The sequence below is a fragment of the Panthera leo genome, chromosome C1 (assembly GCF_018350215.1).
Source record: "Panthera leo isolate Ple1 chromosome C1, P.leo_Ple1_pat1.1, whole genome shotgun sequence".
Taxonomy (NCBI): Eukaryota; Metazoa; Chordata; class Mammalia; order Carnivora; family Felidae; genus Panthera; species Panthera leo.
Window position 1 is genome coordinate 213,654,402 of NC_056686.1, and position 18,248 is coordinate 213,672,649.

General features: G+C 50.7%; 1 protein-coding gene across 3 annotated transcripts in view; it reads left to right on the forward strand.

The window, feature by feature from the left end:
* INPP5D (inositol polyphosphate-5-phosphatase D) overlaps positions 1-18,248 on the forward strand; it is a 124,518-nt gene that overhangs the window by 82,257 nt on the left and 24,013 nt on the right. For 2 of the 3 annotated variants that reach the window (XM_042950546.1, XM_042950544.1), the window contains exons 10-17: positions 1,543-1,649; positions 3,816-3,918; positions 6,204-6,400; positions 6,863-6,980; positions 11,766-11,862; positions 12,368-12,506; positions 14,226-14,334; positions 14,521-14,609. In XM_042950546.1, coding sequence (XP_042806480.1) covers positions 1,543-1,649; positions 3,816-3,918; positions 6,204-6,400; positions 6,863-6,980; positions 11,766-11,862; positions 12,368-12,506; positions 14,226-14,334; positions 14,521-14,609 — 959 coding nt within the window. The remainder of the gene's footprint in view (positions 1-1,542; positions 1,650-3,815; positions 3,919-6,203; positions 6,401-6,862; positions 6,981-11,765; positions 11,863-12,367; positions 12,507-14,225; positions 14,335-14,520; positions 14,610-18,248) is intronic. The other variant, XM_042950545.1, reaches the window with a different exon arrangement.

The window sequence follows — 18,248 nt, forward strand, 5'->3', positions numbered from 1 at the left end:
GAAGCTCATTAGAAAGTCAGCACTCAGGATTTTTACTGGCGACTGGTCACATAGGCACCCTCTCTGCCTGGCACATACCCAAATTCTAGACTTCCAGGAGGAAAGCGGATGTTCAGCGTAAACCATACTGTTTTAGAAACAGTTTGGGGATAGTGAGCTGCTCTTATCAGTCAGGAGATGCTGGGACCCTTCCCAAAACCATGTTCCCAGATGCCCTTCAACCACCACCTTGTAAGCATCTTTCCAAGGATGGTGGTCAGGCCTCCCAGGTTAACTCTTCTGCAGACAGGTATATCCAAATGACTTGGAGTTTCTCAGCAGCAGTGCCCAAAACTAGACATGACAGAGCAAGTTCTCCAAAGGGAGAGTCCTGAGGAAAATTATTCTGAAGTGTGAAGGTAGGGTTTTCAGGCATGCCAGGCCTCCAAAAGTTATTACCCATTCCCTTTTCTTGGAAAATTTTTAGAGATGTTGCTCTACCAAAACTTGGGCATAAAGCAAGAAAGAGGAAGATGTGATAGCTGAGAAATGGGATCCAGTACAAGAGAGACAAGTGAATGAATTCCTGAATGATGGAGAGGGAAGTTCTAAGGTAATGGCTATGCATGAGGCTTAGAGGTCCCCAGCCCAGAGAAGAGAGGGCCCAGAGGCTCTTGGAGAGGCTTTCCCAGGATGGCAAATCTGTTGAAAGTGTTTAATTACAGGGAAAAGAGAGTTACATACTAGGAGGGTTAGGACCAATGGAAAAAAAAAACATGGCAATTATTAACTCCAGGAAAAACAAAGTTGTGTAGGAAAAGGAAAGCAGTGGAGGTTTATCTGTCAATAGCCCTTCCATAGTCCTAATAATACACTGAGTACTTACTTGGCCAAAATTACTGGAAGATGAGGAGGGGACTGAAATTACGCATTAGTAGGGGGAGAGGAGTGTGAGAAGGGAGACAGGTTGAAAGAGATCTAAACCTTCATCTTCTGTAGTGGGAAGTCGATATGTAATAGGAAATATCTAAAACTGAAACACCAAGAAGTAGTATAAGCATGTTATTTAGAGACAGTAAAATTCCCAAAGAATCCATTAAGGGAGTTGAACGTGGCTGCCTGTCGGTAGGAGGACATTGGAGGGAGGTGGGGTTGGGGGGATACTAATGTTTGTAAAAAATCTTGTAGAACGATTTGAGTCTTGGTTGTTGATAGAAGTGAACAATTTTAGTTTAGACACAAACTAAAAGCAAAGCAAAAGAAGGAAGGAATGGAGGTAGGAGGAGAGAAAGCAAAGGAGGAACATGAAAAGGTGACAGTTCACACTGTCTCTGCTCTGGCCAGGCTGCCTCTTGCTTGTACAAAGCACCACCCTTCTCAAGCATGAGCCCTTGTCCAGAAGAACAGCCAGGAGCAAAGGGATCTAGGAGATTGGGCATAAATTTGGTGCTCACCTGGGGATGGGAGGTCAGGATTGTTGATCAGGTGGCAGAATATAGTGTAGACTCTACATATTGTGTGATAAGTAGATGAGTGAATAAATTAACTTTCATTTCTCTTAAGTCCTGCAGCTCATCAAGTCTCAGAAGTTTCTGAACAAGTTGGTGATTTTGGTGGAAACTGAGAAGGAGAAGACCTTGCGGAAGGAATATGTTTTTGCTGATTCCAAAGTGAGTGATGACAAACTACTTAGATGGGTCAGGAGGGGAGTGAGGGACATGTTGTCTTTTGAGGCTTGCTTGTGCCTGGAAATGTGCACCATTAGCTCACTTGGTTCTCACAGCCCCCTTCCCACCTGGGAAAACCAGTCCCGGGGAGATTGGGACACATCCCAGGTCTGCTGGGATTTGAAAAGCTTGCCCCCGAGGGGGCGCGTTCTTGATCACTTGTGCCTTATCCCACCCTGAGCCCCACTGGGAGACCTTTTCTCTTCTCTGAGCTGGACTCAGAAGCCCTCTGGGGCACCTCAGATTTAACTCCAAATACCAGCCAGCACTCCTTCCGTGTCTGCATTTTGCCCCACTCTGCAGGAGCGAGACGTCCCACCAGGACTGGCTCCTGGAACAGGAGGTGGTGCCGGCTGATGGAAATCCTCAGGGTCTTTGGGCATTGCGGGGGGCCTCTGTGTAGCCAGAGTCTGGCTTCTCTATGATCTGATCCCTCTGCTACGACATGGCAGCCAGGGACTGAAACCCTCCACGTCGGCCTTACTGTTCATCCGTTACTATATGGCTCATGTGAGGCAGGGCGCAAAGCGCTCTAATCACATCAGATTGTTGGCTGACTGTGTGTTAGCACCACGGGAAGACTGAGGGACAAGGGCTCCCAGCTTAGCTTACCAAGTGCCAGGACCTGGCTTCTTTCACGTGCCCCATGGATGAAGTGGCAGGGGTGGGCTGGTGGGAGGCCAGTGGGAGGCCCAAAGGTGCCCAGAGCTGGCTGAGAGGGTGGGAAGAACTCAGAGGCATGACAGCGAAGGGGCGGGGGGGGGGGGGGGGGGGAGGTGGAGAGAAAGAACGCGTGGCTGGGCGTCATTCTGCGTACGGGGACATAGATCCCAAAACCAATTCTGCCCGTTGCTGCAAGCTCAGGATTGAGACACAGCAGTAAACTGAGGCACCAAATTTGGAGCCATTCGTACGTAACTGAAGACAGGATTCCATAATGACAGTCCTCACAACGTCCTTGTGAGCTGGTTTCTTCAGAAGTGATTACCTGGGATTTGCAATTATTAGGTTGAATTGAATGAAATTGCCATCTCTGTAGGTGTGAAACAGGCACATATTGGTAATTTCATATGGTACAACCTGAAATATGTGTGTGTGTGCTTTTTCAGCCTGCCCTTGACGGCACGCTCTGAGAGAGCTGTGCTGCTTTGTCCCCTGCTGTATACCCAGGTACCCGGGACAACTCAGTGAAGACTATGAAGGAGACTCTGACAGCTTTCATCTGTTCTTTTCTTGTTAGCTTCCTTGATTTAAATTTTCATTCATTAAATACGTAGTCTATTCTCGGGGTGCCTGGGTGGCTCAGTCGGTTAAGCATCTGACTTTGGCTCAACTCACGATCTTGTGGTTTGTGAGTTCGAGCCCCACGTTGGGGCTCTGCTGTCTGTTGTTTCTGCTGTCAGCACAGAACCCGCTCAGGATCCTCTGTGCCCCTCTCTCTGCCCCTTCTCCCGCTGATTCTCTCTCTGTCTCCCTAAATAAAGAAATAAACTGGAAAACAAGCAAATAAATAAGTAATCTATTCTCATTGGTGGAAAAATAACAAATAAGCAAAACATTTAAAATGAAAACGCACCTGTGCTACTAGTAGACTTTGGACTCTGTCTTTCTGGATGGTTTTTGTTTGTGTTTTTATAAAAATGCAACAGTGCTATTCATACGGTTTCGTCAACTGACTTTTCCCACCTAACAATATAGTTTGGACATCTATGCTTGTTGAGAAAGTATTTCTGCACCAAAACTTGTAAACCCTACGGTATTCTATCTGGCATGTGGATGACTCATAATACGATTATTAATTTGCTTCCTAGGATTGGACACCGAGGTCGTTTCTAATTTTTTCTGTGTTGAAGTGCGCGCTACGGTCCCCGTGACACAGTTGAGTCTTTGCACAGTTCCTGGTGGTTCTTAGAGTCAGGCCCTTGCCGAGGAAGGGCGGTCAGAAGCCACTTCCTTGAGACTTTGGACCCACATTTCCAGATTGCTCTCCCGCAAGTCCGTACTGATTTGCGCCCCTCTCAGTTTTCTTGAAGCTGACCAAGCCCTTTGAAAGTGTAATGTGCAGGGAGGTGGAGGCCTTTCTGAGTCTGTCTGCCCTTCCATCCCTAGAAGAGAGAAGGCTTCTGTCAGCTTCTCCAGCAGATGAAGAATAAGCACTCGGAGCAGGCGGAGCCGGACATGATCACCATCTTCATCGGCACCTGGAACATGGGTGGGTCCACATGCCCCCCACCCCCACCCGCTCCCTCCCAGCCCCTCCCTCTGGGCTCTGCGTTGCTGCCTCGGGCATCTGCAGACGGGTGGGGGACACCTGTCCTCCTCCCGCCCCCACTCCCCAGCCCATCTACGCAGCCTCCTTTCTAGGGAATTGTGGACTTTTCCCTAGACAATGGATGAGAGAAATGAGCTCTGGGATTCTCATGCCCCAAGAGCAGCTGGGCTGGGTTACCTGGCACGTCTAAGCTGGAAAGTGTTAGGGAAACTGCCTATATGGGTGATGGGGCTCTTGGGCACCTGCCAGCCTTAGGCAGCTCGCCAGGGGGCCTCGGGCCTGGGAGAGAGAACTCCCTTGTCAGATTTACTGAGAGAGGAAGAGAGAGCTCTGACGCCCAATTGCATTTGAATTTCATATGAACGGCACAGTTTTTTAGTATTGGTATCTAGGTAGAAATAAATACATACTAAATATATATTATGCTAAATATATACTATATGTATTTATATATGGATACATATTATATGTTAATATATATTATACTGAATATAGGTTGTACCAGGTAGTGGAAGTATTCAGCTAGAAATAAGTACTAAATATACACCAAATATATAGTTATAACCATGTACTGTATACTTATATATTAATATATATACACTAAATATATCACACTAAATGTATACTAATTACTTAGTGTAAGTATTCAGCTAGAAATAAGTACTAAATATGCACCAAATATATATATATATATATATATATACACATATATATATATATTTACTAACCATGTACTATATACTTAAATACTAATACATATTTATATACTAAATATATCACACTAAATATAAGTCATACTAATTATTTAGTGTAAGTTTTCAGCTAGAGAAAAACTAAGTAGGTACAGGATGTCTAGTCAATTTTGAATTTTAGTTGAACAGATATTGCCTGGGACAGACTTCCTCTAAAAGTTATCTGTTGTTTGTCTGATATTTTAATTTAATTGGGTGTCTCTCCTCCCCGCACTGTCCAGAGCGGAGTCAGCCTCCGCCATCTGACACGGCTAGTAGTCACCTAGCAGTGTCCTCTGGGAGGAGTAGGGTGAGTGGCAGCCCTTCATGGAGGGACAGGAAGTGATCTGGAAACGAGAACGTAATTTGCTAGTCCTGGACTGTCGGCTGAGTGGAGAGTGGGCTAGTCTTCCAACAGGGAAGTCAGGAGAGCCGCTGACCCTGATTCCACAAGCCACCAGGCCTTCATGCCCAGATTTTTTTCCAGGGCCAGAGTAGCCCTGAAGTAGAACTCTGGCCCATGCCTGGGGACCTTTGTCCTCTTCTGTCCTCTCTAGTATTTCTTGCTGGCTGCCTGATTCTATCAGCTCTCCACTCGGGTTCGTGCATGCGGGTACGCTGTTCCTCTTGTGTTTCCTCTGTGAGCATGGAGGTCTTAGGTTTGGCTGGACGTGGTTAAGCCCATCCTGTTCCCAACTGGAGGGAGTGCCCTTCACACAGAAGACAGTGTGGAAGGAGCTGGCTGGCTGGCTGGGTGGGTGGGAGGCTTTCCCCAAGCAGAGACCACCGGCCCTGGGGTCTACAGTCCCACCACGAACCATAGCAGAGAGCAGAATGACGGCAGTCAGGTTACGTCGGTTCTTGGCACTTGTGAGCCAAGAGGGTTATCTCCTTGGGGGAAAAGTTTACTCAATCTTGAAGGGGGTTTCGAGGAGAAATGTCTTTCATTGTTTCTTTATTGAGTTGCTTTGACTCATTTTTTGAAATGAAAATGGAGGAGGTCTCCACACTCTTCCTGTTTCTTTGGCTCTTAGTTTTCAGCCGAGATGTCTCTGTTTTGCAAGGAAGTCCCTGTTGTCTCCCAACCCTGGGCTAAAAGCCCCCATCCCAAACCTGCCAGCCTGCTGGGCTGTCATTGCCAATGGAATGTACATTGCTCAAGGACTGTCTCAGTCACTAAGTTAGTCCCAAAGACTAGGACGGTGTTTGACATCTTGTGCCACTCGTTCAAGGCACCATATGGCATCTTCAGGTACTAGTTCTCATCTTTAAAAGTTCATGTTATCTTTATAAAGAAACGTTACTGCACTCTGACCCTACCTGACATCCTGGGAACAATTAGTACCTCATTCTCTATCTACAGTACTTTGTTGGGTGACCCAAATGGTTTTCAGTGACTGTGTGAACTTCCTGCCCTGCATACTTCCCCCACCTGTGTTTTGAATTCTCCTGATGTGCCTTTGACTCACTTGGTGTTGGGTTTTGCTGTTGAAGGTAACGCCCCCCCTCCCAAGAAGATCACGTCCTGGTTTCTCTCCAAGGGGCAGGGAAAGACTCGGGATGATTCTGCCGATTACATCCCCCATGACATCTACGTGATCGGCACCCAGGAGGACCCCCTGGGAGAGAAGGAGTGGCTGGAGATACTCAGACACTCCCTGCAAGAAATCACCAGCATGACTTTTAAAACAGTGAGCACCTGGCCAGGGCGCTGGGTGGGACTCAGGGGCAGTGGGCTTTGCGAGGCTGGCCAGGAGCATCTCAGAGGCAAGGGTGGGCTCAGCCTGTCTCCTCTCTCAATTTCCAAAGATGCCTGAATGTTCCTTGGTCGTTCTCCACCACCACCGCTACCTTCCAGGGCCAGAGAGGGGCACCTGTTCTGAAATTGGGGTCCGTGGGCGTTGCTACAAATCACTAGCACGTCCCTTCTTCCCTGCCCCTGCTTGTAGGTCACTCTTGCTTCACTGAAATCTTACCAGTCCTGGTTCTTCATCTATGTTGCACCTGCAAGGCATCATTAGGAGGCTTCGTGAAGCTTGGGGGTCCTAGACAGGTTCCCTGCACCTCGGGGGTGAGGGCTGGGTGGGAATCCCTTGCCGGGTGGTCAAGCACCATGCCCGGGCCAAGGGTCACCATGTTGTGCTCCCCTCCAGGTTGCCATCCACACCCTCTGGAATATCCGAATCGTGGTGCTGGCCAAGCCGGAGCATGAGAACCGCATCAGTCACATCTGCACTGACAACGTGAAGACGGGCATCGCCAACACGCTGGGTGAGCAGGGAGGGGCCGCGCTCCCCCGCTGCATGTCCCCGGCTCCACTCGTGTGCCCATCCCGTCCCCACCAACGGTGACATCCCTGGGTGGAAAACTGAGCCTCACTTCCTGGGATCCCCTCGGTCCCGGGCAGCCGGAATGGTTGGTTCCTCCAGCCTAAGCCCATCTGGGGTCTACCCCAGAGCTGCTGGGGATCTGGCCAAAATGCAGGCTCTGACTTAGCAGGTCTCAGGCAGAGCCTGACATTCTGAGTTTCCAGCCAGCTCCCAAGTGGTGTCACGCTGCTGGCCCCACAGACCCCCACCTTGAGAGTCCAGGACCTAGGACAGGGCTTGATGGACTTGCTGTAAAGGGCCAGATGGCAGATGTTTTAGGCTCTATGGGTCCGTGCTGCTCCTTACCCTGCAGCCGCGACACAAAAGAAACTGTGGGTAGCACGAACTTGAATGGGAGTAGCTGTGTTCCAGAAAGCTTTGCCTACAGACACAGGTCGGGGCTCAATTTGGCTCACAGGCTTTTAAACAAATTTTTTATTCCTACATTTTTTTGAAATTTTTTTTGACGATTTTCATTTTTGAGAGACAGAGAGAGACAGAGCACGAGCGGGGGAGGGGCAGAGAGAGGGAGACACAGAATCCAAAGCAGGTGCCAGGCTCTGAGTGGTCAGTACAGAGCCCAACGCAGGACTCCAGTCCACAAACCGTGACATCATGACTTGAGCTGAAGACGGACGCTTAACCGACTGAGCCACCCAGGTGCCCCTCTTATTACTATTTTTTTTTTTTTGAGAGACAGAGAGAGTGTGAGTGGGGGAGGGGCAGAGAGAGAGGGGGAGACACAGAATGTGAAGCAGGCTCCAGGCTCTGAGCTGTCAGCACAGAGCCTGATGTGGGGCTCCAGCCCACAAGCTGTGAGATCATGACCTGAGCCGAAGTCGGACGCTTAACCGACTGAGCCATCCAGGCACCCCTGCCCACGGGCTTTATGTTGTCAACCCCTGGTGTAGTTCTAGAAGGACTCAGGTTGGATGTGGAAATGCTGGTTTTAGCGGTGAGCCTGTGGGGACCCGTCAGGGCACCTCAGAGAATTGAATTAAGAGCCGGGGACTTCAGGAGTGTGTTTGTGAGTGTGAGTCTTCGTGTGGGTGTGTATGTGAGTACTTGTGGGTGTAACGGTGTGAGTCTGTGTGTGTCTATGTGTACAAGTCTACCTGTGCAAGTCTGAGTACGTGTGTGTGAGTGTACATGCGGGTCTATATGTGTAAGTCTGTGCTTGAGTGTGCGTGCAAGTCTGCGTGTTCGAGTCCGAGCCCGTGTGAGTCTGTGTGTGTGAGTGCTCACGCAGGTCTGTTCGCAAGTGCACGTGTGAGTCTGTCGGTGAGTGTGTGTGGGCAGGTGCACCCACGCGGGCCGTGGGTGGAGTTGAGGGCAAGGCTAGTGGTTTCTGGTGGTTGGAGTCAGGGACAGGACAGAGTCCCAGAGACAACAGGATGTTGAGAGCTCTCTCGGCTTTTCTGCTGACAAACCGCAAGCTGCCCGTGTCCACACCCACTTGCCCCCTTCCTTCCTGTCTCCGTAGCTGCCCTGTCAAAGCCCACGCCCTTCTGCTGCCCAGGAACCTGTCTTTCCTTGCTGCATCCTGCCTGGGCTGCCCGTCTCCCTTCCCCGGCCCCTTCCCAACAGCACGTAAGGTGCTCGGACCCCCTGCTACAAGATAAAACCACACCTCAGCCAGACCTCGCCTCCGGCTGCTGCCCCAGCTCTCATTCATCACTACAGAGCTGACACCGTGTCCCCCAGTGCGGTGCTATGCGCTGGGCAAGTGACCACACAGATAGCAGCCTGCTTGCATGGATAGACAGTAAGATGGTTTCTAGGAGTAAGCGTGCACAGGGCAAGGTGCACAGGGCAGTGAGGCCCCAGTTCTACTTGAGATGGGGGTGGGTCCAGGGGTCTCTCTGAGAAGGACTCAAGTCCCGGGGGTAAGGAAGGATCAGTATGGGTAGTGTTCACACAGCAGGAAAAGTGAAGCAAAGGCCCTGAGGCCCCTGGGCCGCAGCTCTAGTGGATGTCGGGGGGCAAGGCCAGAGAGGGAGGTATGAGGTCTGGGCAGAGTCCGAGTTTCGTGGCCATCAGCGGGTAGCTTGGAGGCCAAGGCGTTCCTATGCACCAGCTCCTCCCTTCCTCCCCCAACCCTGGGGCTGGCCTCTACTCTCTCTACTGCTCCCCTCAAATGGCTCCCAACCATGGTTAACATGGGGCAGAGCTCGGGGAATACTGGTTGGCTAATGCTGGTGGACGTCACCTTAGAAGAACTAAGGCCTTTTTGAGAACGTACATGTTCGTGGCCAAGAGCTAACTGCTTTATGAGTATTATCCCATTTAAGATAAATGCCCTGTGGGGACAAGGACTGTCGTTGGACCCATTCACAAGATGCTGGAGGCTACAGTGACATTTCTTAACCTGTCCCTAGCACAATGGCAGGAAAGTGATGAGCAGGGATTTAAGCCCAGGCCACATTGCAGGATGGGGAGAAAGCTGGAAAGAGAGGCTCCCTGGGGGGCAGGGGAGCTGGGGCACCCATCGTGGCCAGGGCAGACCCCGGTCCAGAGGAGGCAGGGCGCAGGATCTCTGAGGTTCTTCAACTTGGGCTCCAGCCAGCGCTGTCCAGCCCAGTCAGAAGGTGAGCTGTGTAGGTTGTTATGAATTTGCTAGGAGCCACATTCAAGAAAGTAAAAGGAAACGGGTGAAGTCGGTTTTAGTTAGCATTTTATCAAACCTCATTCGCTCAAAATATTACCATTTCTGGGCACCTGGGTGGCTCAGTCGGTTATGTGTCCGACTCTCAGTTTCGGCTCAGGTCGTGATCTCTGGACTTCATGGGTTCGAGCCCCATATCGGGTTCTGCATTGGCAGCATGGAGCCTGCTTGGGATTCTCTCTCTCTCCCTCTTTCTCTGCCCCTCCCCAACTTGGCTGTCTCTCTCAAAATAAATAAATAAACTTAAAAATATATATATCACCATTTCCATAGATAGTCAATATGAAAATTAGTAATTATTTTATATTTTTCTTTTTTTTAATTCTTTTTTAAGTTTTATTTATTTGAGAGAGGGAAAGAGAGAGAGAACAAGTGGGCGAGAAGCAGAGAGGAGGAGAGACAGAATCCCAAGCAGGGTCCGCACCACCAGCACAGAGCCCGACGCGGGGCTCGAACTCACGAACAGAGAGATCGTGACCTGAGCCGAGGTCAAGAGTCGCTTAACCGACTGCGCCACCCAAGTGCCCCTACGTTCTGTTTTTCTTACTGAGGCGTATAAATTCCAATGCCTCTGTTGCATTCAAGCCCACCTCAGTCGGGACCAGCCACCGTCCATGTGTTCAGTGTGTGCACAGCTCAAGCCTACGGTATTGGCCAGAGCAGCTTTTCAGGCTTCCGTGTGTGTTAGAATGTCCTACAGCAGGGGTTGGCAAACTTGCCTCTAAAAGGCCAGACAGTAAATATTTCAGGCTCTGCAGATCATGCCGCCTCTGTTGCAACTACTCAGCTCTGTGGACATAGCTGTGTTCCAATAAAATGTTCCTTATGGACTCTGAAATTTGAACTTCGTATCATTTTACTGTGTCACCAAATCTTTTGATTTTTTTTTTCCCCCAACTCTTTGCAAATGTAAAGATCATTTTCTCTGGCAATGGGCTAGCGTTTGCCTACCCCTGACCTACAGGGCTTGTTTAACCCAGATTCCTGGGCCCCATCCCCAGAATTTCCGATTCGGCACGTCCAGGGTGGGGCCTGAGAATTTGCACTTCCGACGGTTTTTGGCGATGCTGCTGTGGCTGTTTGGGGAACACACTTTGAGAACCGCTAGTCTAGAATAGATTGAAATTAAGAAAAAGAGGTCGGCTCAGTCGGTGAAGCGTCCGATTCGGCTCAGGTCACGATCTTGCAGTTTGTGAGTTCGAGCCCCGCGTCGGGCTCTGTGCTGTCAGCTTGGAGCCTGGAGCCCACTTCAGATTCTGTGTGTCTCTCTCCGCCCCTTCCCTGCTTGTTCTCTGTGCTTCTCTCTCGAAAATAAATAAACATTAAAAAAAAAAAAATTGAAGAAAAAGAGGTGGTCTCAAGTTTTGGTCCCACCAGGAACCTGGAAGGTCAGCCCCCCCCCCCCCCCCCCCCCCCCCCCCCCAGCCCTGGGCTCTTTTTTCTGAATCTTCCCAAGGCTTCTTTCTGGGGTAACTGATAACTCCCCTAGAGGGAGATACCAGGACAGCTCAGACCAGCAGCCTCCTCCCTGCACTGTGCTGAAATCTCCCAAGGCTGCAGGCCATTTACCCGGTTTTCTTGTCCTGGAGGAATGTCTTGCACCCCCACCCCCACCCCAGTTCCTGCCACCTGCTGAATCTCCCACTCCAGATGGAGCTGTTCTGCCTTTGTCCATCTCTTTCCCACACCTGCTTCTCTCCCTCTTTATTTTTATTTTTTTTTTAATGTTTTTATTTATTTTTGAGACAGAGAGACAGAGCATGAGCAGGGGAGGGGCAGAGAGAGAGGGAGACACAGAATCCGAAGCAGGCTCCAGGCTCTGAGCTGTCAGCACAGAGCCCGACGCGGGGCTCGAACTCACAGACCATGAGATCGTGACCTGAGCCGAAGTCGGTCGCTCAACCGACTGAGCCACCCAGGCGCCCCTCTCCCTCTTTATTGAGAACATTGCTTCACCTTGATTTCCCGCCACTTGGTAAACTTGCCTGTGTGACTGACTTCTTCCCTCTCCCCTCCCTTTAGGGAACAAGGGAGCCGTGGGGGTGTCATTTATGTTCAACGGAACCTCCTTGGGCTTTGTTAACAGCCATTTGACTTCTGGAAGCGAAAAGAAACTCAGGTAATGGAGCTCCTTTCCCGGGCGGTCCAGGCAGACCTCACATCCCTAAACACCAGAACTACTGTTCAGCCCTCGGCTTTTCCCGTAACTGTGGCACAGGAGTGACCTCTCGTGTGGGTGAATTTTGTCGGGAGGATGGAACACACATTTCCTTATGTCATTCATCTGATAGATGCCTAAATCCCGCTCCATTTCTAAAGGGAAAAACCTCATCCGGGCACCCTTACAGATCAAAGCCCATGTGGCTCATTTGGCCCAGGCGCAAAGACAGCTATTTAGAATAATCATGATTCCAATTCCCTGCTAAATGGATGCTCCGGGAGGCCCCCTGCCATGTGTTCCCATTTCTGCCTGAAAGGCCCTTTGCATCTTGGCTGTGGTTCACTGCAGCAGGGGCCGGAGAGTTAAGGCTCCGTCCCCCCAAGCTCCCTCTGATTTCCTGCTACAGTGGTGACATAAGGGACCAACGGTCTCATGCTACATGGCTGCTTGTTCACTTAAATAGGCGAAACCAAAACTATATGAACATTCTCCGGTTTCTGGCTCTGGGAGACAAAAAACTGAGTCCTTTTAACATCACTCACCGCTTTACGCACCTCTTCTGGCTTGGTGATCTGAACTACCGTGTGGACCTTCCCACCTGGGTAAGGAGCTGCCCACCTGGGGAAAGAACTGTCCACCTGGGGGAGGGGCCACCCGCCTGGGAAGGAGCTGCCCATCTGGGGAAGGAGTGGTTCACCTGGGGAAAGGGCCATCCACCTGGGGAAGGAGCTGCCCGGCTGGGGCTGGGGCTGGGGCTTCATGGGACAGAGAGGCTCCCTTGAGTTAGCTGAGGGCATGGGGCCATGGAGGCACAGACTGAGCTGGGCCAAGGCAACTACTCCCCTTCTGGGACTCAACACTGTTCTGCTGTTCTGTCTTGGAACCCCTGCCTTTCTTTACACTTTACCTCTGCTCGCACTTAGTTCCCACACAACTGCCCCAGCCGTTCTGGTCCTCCAGTGGCTCGGCCCAGATCTCCAGGAACCGTTAAGGTCTGAGGAGACCAGCACAATTTTCTGCCTAGATGTTGGTCACTGGCCAGCTAAGGAAGAAGTTACTTACGTTGGATGTCCAGGCACGGTCCACTGAGCAGTGGTCAGAAGGGCCACCTAACACAGACATGCCTCGCTCGCTCAGGCAGAGCAGAGTGTTCTCTGGGAAGGTGGGGGGTGCAGGCCTGGGCGCAGAGCTGTGCAGTGTGCCCAGAGACCTTGGTTACAGCTTGAACGTCCCTGCCAGGGATGGAGAACCTTCATACCACATCCTGTGAGGGCAGAAGCTGAGAGGCAAGAACCCTGGGGCACCAACAGGCTAAGAAATAGCCTGGAGTCAGTTTCTGACCAGTGGGAGTTGGGATTGAGCCCAGACCTTCTCACTCCTCTTCCCCCGTGTTTCCCCAAGCATCTCGCCTCTCCCTCTTGCTGCCCCAGCGGCTCGGCAGAGACTGAGGAGGAACTGAGGGTCTGTTTATGCCCCTTACGTCCCCACCACTCCCTCTCTCGTGGCAGATGGGAGAGGACTAGGCAGGAACCCCACAGATTTCCTCACCGGGAGGTCTGCCAAGGGCATTCTCCAGAGCAGAGGTAACAGTCTGGGGAGAAAGGACGGCTGGATTCCATCCCACTGATGCCGCGCTGACTCTTGGGAGTCCAGGCCCGGATCAGGGAGTCCTGATGCCCACAGATTCAGGGGCTGGGGTTTCAACTCCTTCCACGGCCTCACAACAAGCTGCCTCGGTTCCCATAGACAGCAAGGGAAACATACCTACCTGCTAATGAAGTGTTAAAAAGAATACTAAAAGTCCGTGTGAAAAAGTAAAATGTCCCTCTACAAATTTGGAACGGCCAAAGCTTGTATTATCAGGTTGACAGTTAACTACTTTTATAAAACAGTTGAGTGCCAGGGGCACCTGGGTGGCTCAGTCGGTTAAGTGTCTTGACTCTTGATTTCAACTCAGATCATGATCTCGCGGTTCGTGAGCTTGAGCCCCACATCGGGCTCTGTGCTGATAGCACGGAGTCTGCTTGGGATTCTCTCTCCCTCTCTGTCTCCCCCTCTGTCTCCCTCTCTGTCTGCCCCTCCCCCACTCGTGCTCTTGCGTGCACACGCGCTGGCTATCTCTCTCTCTCTGTCTCTCTCAAAATAAATAAACGTTTTAAAAAAGCAAAAAACAGTTGAGTGCTAAGGAAAGCCAACCGGGCTGCCGCAGGACCAGGGTCTGGTGCAGAGTCCGCGGCTCCAGGCAGGTGAGTGGTGATGGGCCTCCTCCTGTTTGGGACGGGGGGCGTCTCACCAGTGGCCTGGCTGTGTCCTTGCTCCAGGAGGCAGAAACCATTGTTCAGAAGATCAAGCAGCAGCAGTACGCAGACCTCCTGTCCCACGACCAGCTGCTGATGGAGAGGAAGGAGCAGAAAGTCTTCCTGCACTTTGGTAAGAGCTGTGGCGCTCTGTTCCTGGGCCCTCTTCAGCCATCGCCGTCTCCCCTTTTCCCGGAATATCCTCCCGGGGTTGGGGGTGGGGTGGGGTGTGGGGAAGGACTATGCCTGGAGAGGAAGGCAGTGTGGCCAGATGTGAAACAGGGATCACAGCAGAAACCAAGGTTTTGTTTGATTTCAGAGGAGGAAGAAATCACATTCGCGCCCACCTACCGTTTTGAAAGACTGACTCGGGACAAATATGCCTACACTAAGCAGAAAGCCACAGGGGTGAGTGAGTTCTCTTCACAGACGTCACCCTGACCCTCCATCACCACCCCCTTGCACATCTCTCCCCTCTTATGTCCGTTCCCACAAAGACGAGCAGGAAACCGTTGAGCATCCTCGTCCACTAGGCAACAGGAAAAAAAGGAAAATTAGCGATCACGTGTTGATTGGCATCACTGAGCAAAAACCTCTTCTAAGGAGAGGCTGGGCAGCCACACTTGCCCATGACGAGGAACCGGACTCGTGACACTGAGGATTTACCTTCTGTCCAGATAGTCTAAGATTCTGAGAGGGTTTAAAGTATTTCTATAACTGAGTCCTGAAGCTCTTTCTAAAGTTCTGTGATCAAATCTATTTGCTCATCTGCCAAGTGAATCATCAGTAAACAAGCTTCTTTGCTGCAGGACTTATCAGAGCCTTTACAGGTTTGTGAGCATTGTGGTTCTCCACAGTGAAATTTGTGTGCCAAACTCAATTGGTCATGGCCAATTATGTTATGAGGCCCCTCGTGTTCCAAGGAACGGTGTTTCACGGAAGATGCAATAAAACCTCCATTCGTTCTTGCTCAACAGATACTTACTGATGACCTGTGATGGGCAAGGCACTCTCCTAGGTGGTAGGAGATCAAAGATGATGAGACAACACACAGCGACTAACCAGAGATAGAACATGATGTTGCCGAATGCACAGAGGAGCAGTCAGGGAAGGACATGACCTACCGGGCAAGGAAAGATCAGGAGAGGCTTCTCAAAAGGGCCCAGGGGTGGTGCCTGAGGGACGGCTTGGATTTCCAAAGTGGACAGGACAAGGGATGAGGCTTATCATTTCCATCTGAAAGAATTGCTGGGACAGATAGGGAGACGGGAAATTCTGGCACCCATCACCTTCTGGGTCCTGACCGAGGGAAGCCAGCGCCCTGGCCAGGCCCTGAGGGGTTACAGGTGCGGAATGGCGTGTTTCCCAGTTTCTGGGGTTACTGGAGACCTAAGGAAATGGAGAGCAGTTCAGAATGTTGCCAGAGGGCTCGGGGCAAGAGGAGAACTTCAAGGGGGAAGGTGATGCCAAAACAAAGTAGGAGCCAATGGAGGAAACTAGACGGAGGACGAGAGGAGATCCAAGTCCGCCACCAGGAATGAGGCCGAGACCCCCAGGGCAAGTCACCTGCTGTGCACCTGCAGCCCCCTAGCACTGTCAGGGCAGGTCCATGGGGATGTGGGGGGGCAGTGAGGCTGTGTCCAGGTTGACTCGAGCATGCGGAGAAAGAGACGGGGGTGTAGCTGGGGTGAGGGAGGTCCTAGATGCCAAGTTAAGGCTTTAATCTGTTTGACGGGCATCAGGAAGCCACTGAAAGTTCTGCCGGGGGCTGGCAGCATGGCAGCGATCTACAGCACAGGCCGGTCTGCCTCTGTGTAGAGGATGAGGATACAGGGAACCAGCGAGGAGGCCGTATGGTCCTTCCAGCTGAGCAACCGGGGCCTGAGTCAAAATCGGGAACAGACCATGAAAAGCAAGAGGAAAGAAAGGACGTGTTGGCAGATCTGATTGCCATTGATAGAAATGAAAATCAGAAGGCAGAGCAGGCTCGGAGGGGTAAATAGAGCTTGTCTTCAGACTTAGTGTGTGATATTAGCCGACGATCTCAGAGGAAACCTCTAGAAGACAGTTGAGAATAGTAGATGACGCTGGAGACACAAGGACTGGGTCATAGATTGGGGAGTTATGCCCGCAGAGAACATGGGCACAGCCGTGGGGGTGGGTGAGTTGTCGGGGAGTAAGTGAAGGATGCAAAGAGAATAGCCATGGGCAGGTTTGGGGGCCATCCATGTGCGAAGGCGAGAGGAGGAAGCAGACACAAGGAAGGAGATGGGACATGAGTGCTCGCGTAGGTGGCCAGAGGACCAGCCAGGCATCTCAGCACCACAGAAGTCGGGGGTGAGAGACTGTCAAGGATCGGTGGTGGCCAGTGTGGAGTGTGAGTCTGGGAGAGCATGTGCCCTGCACGTGAACCATGCCCGAGGAGCTGGCTTTGTGGCCCAGAAGTTTTTCTGGACTTGAAAAACAGTTTGCAGAGTCTTGGAGGTGAAATCCAGACTTCAGCAGGATGAGGGTCGCTTTTCACCAAGTGGGTGCAGAGGACTCTGGTGACGCTTTCCAGAAATGCAGCTCTCTGGGCCTCATCCCCAGAGGCTCTGATGCAAGAGCCCTGGGGCAGGCCCCGCCTTCTGTATCTTTGTAAAGTTCCGCTAGTCATTCTTGAGGCAGCCAGTGCTGAGGACTGCAATGCTAAGAGGAACAGTGTGGCAGCATCTAGGAAACTAATCTACCCTGTGATCTGGTAATTCCCACTTTGGAGTAGTACATTTGTTTGTCAAGAGGAAGATACAGGAATGTTTATTGCAGCTTTGTTCACAATGTCCAAAAACTGGGGACAGCCCTATTTCTGTCAATAGTAGAGTAGGTAAATGCAGTATATACATATAATGGAATACAACCACAGCAGTGCAGCAAATAAACTTCTACAGACAACAATATAGGTGAAAGAAGCCAGACATCAAATGATACATACGAGTGAGTCCATTTATAAGTTCAAGCTTAAGCAAAATTAATCAGAGGCATTAGTCACCATAACGTTCACCTCTACAAGGTGGTGGTATGGACACAGAGGCACATGAGGGAACCTTTTGAGATGATGGAGATTTTCTAGATCTTGATCTGGGTTGTGGTTAAATGGGTGTGTACAAATATAAAAATTCCTCAAGCTGTATACTTGAGGTTAGTACCCTTTACCGTGTGTAAGTTGTACCTCAAGTTTAAAAAACTAAATGGGTGGTCCAAAAGTAGAGGCAATGAGGTAGGCTCTTTTATGATGAGTACCTTTACATTTATAGGCAGAGCAGAGGGGCGCCTGGGTGGCTCAGTCGGTTGGGCGACCGACCTCGGCTCAGGTCATGATCTCGCGGTTTGTGGGTTCGAGCCCCGCGTGGGGCTCTGTGCTGACAGCTCAGAGCCTGGAGCCTGCTTCGGATTCTGTGTCTCCCACCTCTCTCTAACCCTCCCCTGCTCACACCCTGTGTCTGTCTCTCAATAATAAATAAACATAAAAAAATATATATATATAGGCAGAGCAGAAAGGGCTAGAACTTAAAGGGATAAAGGATATTGCCAATGTGCCTTGTCTATCACACCCAGTGAGCATCTCGCTTGCCAGTGTAGCCTGGGAGAGGGCTTGTCTTAATACATTTTGTTTGACTGATTGGATGGTTACATGGATATGCAGATGGGTGGCTGGATATGTGAATGAGTAGGTAGGTGGGTGGATGGGCAGGTAGTTGGGTGAATAAGTAGGTGGCTGACTGACGGGATAAGTAGAGAGGTGGATGGCTGTGTGAAAGGATGGATGGATGGATGGATGGATGGATGGATGGATGGATGGATAAGTAGATGCTTGGCTGGCTGGGTCAGTAGATAGGTGGATGGCTGTGTGAATGGGAGGGGTGGCTGGAGTGTGTTATTAAAGTAAGGAGCTGGAGAAGATAAGCCGAGACTTTCAACATGGGTTGAAAGTACCCATGTGTGGGGTTCATCTGAGTCAGAAAAAAAGAGAAGATAAAAACAGAAAATTCTGAAATAATGCGGAGGATA